Source organism: Triticum dicoccoides, chromosome 4B (assembly GCF_002162155.2).
Source record: "Triticum dicoccoides isolate Atlit2015 ecotype Zavitan chromosome 4B, WEW_v2.0, whole genome shotgun sequence".
NCBI classification, from domain to species: Eukaryota; Viridiplantae; Streptophyta; class Magnoliopsida; order Poales; family Poaceae; genus Triticum; species Triticum dicoccoides.
In genome coordinates this window covers 681825067-681828839 of record NC_041387.1, presented here as the reverse complement: position 1 = coordinate 681828839, position 3773 = coordinate 681825067, and the positions used below count along the sequence as shown (strand labels likewise).

Below are 3773 nucleotides of genomic sequence, written 5' to 3'. Positions count from 1 at the left end.
TGAATCTACATTTGTATGTGCACACCCACTAATTTGTTTGTATTCTACTTGTGTTCTTGTGTGATAAGTGTTGATGGTTGCTTTATAAAGTTGACAGCAGGGCAGCAAATCTTGGCTGCCACTAGAAGAGATGGAAACAATAACCTATTTCCCATTGCTTTTGCAGTAGTGGACAAGAAAAACACAGCAAGCTGGTCTTGGTTTCTTACTGAATTAAAATAGGCCATTGGTGGTGAGTCAGGCAAGTTTGGCTACTACACAATTATATCTGACAGGCGGAAGATACTCTCTACTCCAATCATTGCATTGCTTATTAATTGGCATTGTTTATTAATTTCATACATGGCATTGTTGTAGTATTCTCAAATTGTAGTTCATTCAAATAGGGCCTTCTTACAGCCATAAACAATGTATTCCCCAATTGCAAACAAAGATTTTGCCTTAGACATATTTATCAGAACTTTCAAATAGCTGGTTTTAGAGGGGAAGAGTTGAAGAAATACATGTATCAGGCAAGTTATTCCTATACTAAGCATGGTTATGTAACAGAAATGGAAGGCATGAAAAAGGAGTGTGAGCCAGCTTGGAAATGGCTATCTAGGATACCAAAACATACATGGGCTAGGCATGCCATGGACAACAATTGCAAAACTGACTTGGTAGTGAACAATATAAATAAAGTTTTTAACAAGATGATACTCGCTGTCAAAGCCAAACCCATTAGAACTATGGTAGATGGGATCAAAACAAAGCTGTTAGTAAAGTTTAATGCAAATAGGACAAAGACTAAGAATGCTAAGTGGCAGATATGCCCAACATATGCTGAGAAGTTAGAGGAATCAAAACATCATTCTAGGTTTTGTCAGTCTATCAAAGCTGGACCTGATCTCTTCCAGGCGGTAAGTGGAGAAAGCACATATGCAGTTAACTTGTTGATGCATACATGTGGTTGTAGGAAGTGGGAAATGTGTGGAGTTCCTTGCAATCGTGGTGTTTCTGCAATCAACAAGGCAAAACTACAGCCAAAAGATTTTGTTTATGATTTCTTCAAGAAACCAATGTATAAGGCAGCTTACAGTCCAATAGTTTTCCCTGGGCCTGGGCCTGATTTGTGGCCAAAGACTATAACCCCTGACATTGAACCACCGGTTTTCAAAGAGAAACCAGGAAACAAAGAGTCAAAGAGGAGAAAGAGCAAGTTTGAAAAGCCAGCTCCAAAGGATACATCTAGGATGGCAACTATCACTTGTAGCAATTGCAATAGGACTTGACATAAATACACTAGTTGCAAGCAGGCTCTTAAACCAGCCCTAGCAATGAGAATGAACCAGCACCAGGTAACTACTGTTGTCGGTTTTTCTATATTAATCTCACATACCAGTTTCTAACATTTTTATGTTGTAATTGAAGGAAACATAAGAGATGTGATAAACCTAGAACTGTTTCTGCTCCTGCTCCCATGCCACCAAGGAGAAGGGCTCCTTCTTCTACTGCTCCTCCTACTGCTCCAACTGCAGCTCCAGCTCCAGCTCCAGCTCCAGCTGCTCCAAGGGCTCTAGGGGCAGCAAAGAGAGCTCCTTCTACTCCTGCTGCAGCTCCCAGTGCACCAAGGAGAGCTCCTTCTGCTCCTGTTGCAGCAGTAGCTCCTCCTGCTACAAGGGCAACAAAGAAAACTAAAACAATAAGGACTGCAACTTCTACTGCTGGTGCTGGTCCAAGTTCCTCTGCTACTGCTGGGCCAAGAGAAAGAAACAAGTTCATCCCCCCAAGAACTGCAGGTAGTGGAAGAGTGAGGAAGCCATCTTTTAAGATGTCTGAGTGGTTCAACTGTTCTCAGGGGAGCAGGTGAAGTTCTGTTAATTTGTGTTGGGCTCTTAACAAAACTTTATGTTGCTTGTGGTGAGCGGATGATGTTCAGGACCGATAGGTCCGGTCCTCAGCGGGCCAAAAAGACTGCTCGTGGCGTCCACCCTGATGACTCGCCACACCCACCGACCCGCAATGGAGGCGCCGCCGTCGCCGTCGCCGCAGAGGGTCTGGAGCATGATGCCATTGTCACCGAAACCTCCTCATCTCGACTTCCTCAGGCCCAACTACACGGCCCATGTTGACTCCCATATTCGGTCAGTTCAAAACGGTCGTGGCCCAGGTCGACCTTGGCTCAGAAATCTTTAAACCGTGATGAATTTGTTGAGTACAGTTTTTTTTCAAAAACGTCAGGTCTATTATAAAAAAATTAACCGAAAGTATAAAGCATCTCAAACATAATAACTTACATTGAGATTCCGAGACCCCCGAATGACCTCTAGTGCTGGGCTGGCAGAACGAGACGCCAACGCGCCGCTGTCGCCGCTCCCCTACGCGCCTTTGTGGCCAGAATAGTTTCGTGTAGAAAGACGGATATTGCAGATTTCGAAATATAAGATATAGGTTGCTATAGAAATCAGAAAATCATGGTAAAATGATTAAAAAGAAGTGATCAATAAATCCATGATCTGAACTTAATAAGTGATCGCATGATTAATAGTGGTACCCCGCAATTCAGTTGTTTGATTTTTTTTTCAAATGTTTGGATTTTTGTTTGAATAAATCTGTAATGTAATAGTGGTTTGGACCCCGAATGTTTCTGTTGTATACTTTGAGGGATATAATTCATAAGACGACGTCTTATGAGTGTTATATCAACAACTGGCATACTACATCGTGCAGAGGTACTGCTGGGTCACCGCAATGATCTTGCGATTAAACATGGTGCTCACCCATTACTAGCACACCATGAATGTGCCAAGCCAGACACCAATGCGAAAGCGGACGGTGATGTATCCAGCAGGACCGTCGATGATGGACATGTAGAAAACAGCTGGCACGGAAATCATGACGAGGAAAGCGCAACCATAGAGCATGTCGAGAAGGTCATTATTAGCCTGGAGAAGATGCCGCCGAAGGCAGAGGCGACCCGGCATTGCCGATGTCGGCCTTGGTGAGGTTGAGGTGTCACAAATGATGGTGATGAGCGGCGGGGCAGCGAAGGTTGAGACAACGCTTGTGAAGGACATCCATCCGAGATGGAAACCGAGCATGTGAGGATTGCCGATGGACAAAATTTTGATGGACAATTACAGATAGAGTTTCACCTGTCTACTACATTCAGCTTTGATATATGATAATCAATCAAGCAGTGTTTTCACTTAGTCCTCTCAACAGAAACACCAGGCATTAGTTAGTAGGAGTACATTACTGCATACTGGTTCAGTCTTAAGTCTTAACTAAATACTACTGCATGCATAAATATATGTTAAGTGCCTGTTTGTTACTAACACATAATTCTCTAACTCGCCCCACCAAAGCCATGCTGAACCTATGTAGCCTCGAAGCAACGTTTTAGTTCTACTGCCGCGTTAGAGCCACATACAAACCACGTCGCTAACTTGGAACTGATTCAACAATGGTGACTAATTCTGCAAATACCACGCGTAACAACAAGCGGGCGGGTCCATGAAAACGAAAGCAGATCAGAATAATATCTGTCTATCATGCAGGGTACCTGCTTGCTTAAGTTACATAGCATCCTGATTAATCTAGTGCAAGTGCAGGTTACATTGGACCTGCTGCTATTAAGGCAGTGCAGCTCTCTGCTATTTATTCCTTGACGAGGCCCTGTCCAAAAGCTTCTTGATATAATTGTTCTTCATATAGCACTCCTGTTCCTGTTTCAGAGAAAACAAACGAATGATCAGAATCTGAGGTAGATAATCAAGCACCATAATATATTT

General features: G+C 43.1%; 1 protein-coding gene across 1 annotated transcript in view; it reads right to left on the bottom strand.

The window, feature by feature from the left end:
• Nucleotides 1–3491: 3491 nt before the first annotated feature.
• LOC119293118 overlaps nucleotides 3492–3773 on the bottom strand; it is a 10193-nt gene continuing 9911 nt past the window's right edge. Inside the window, exon 4 of the mRNA XM_037571680.1 lies at nucleotides 3492–3707. Coding sequence (XP_037427577.1) covers nucleotides 3689–3707 — 19 coding nt within the window. The 3' untranslated portion in view covers nucleotides 3492–3688. The remainder of the gene's footprint in view (nucleotides 3708–3773) is intronic.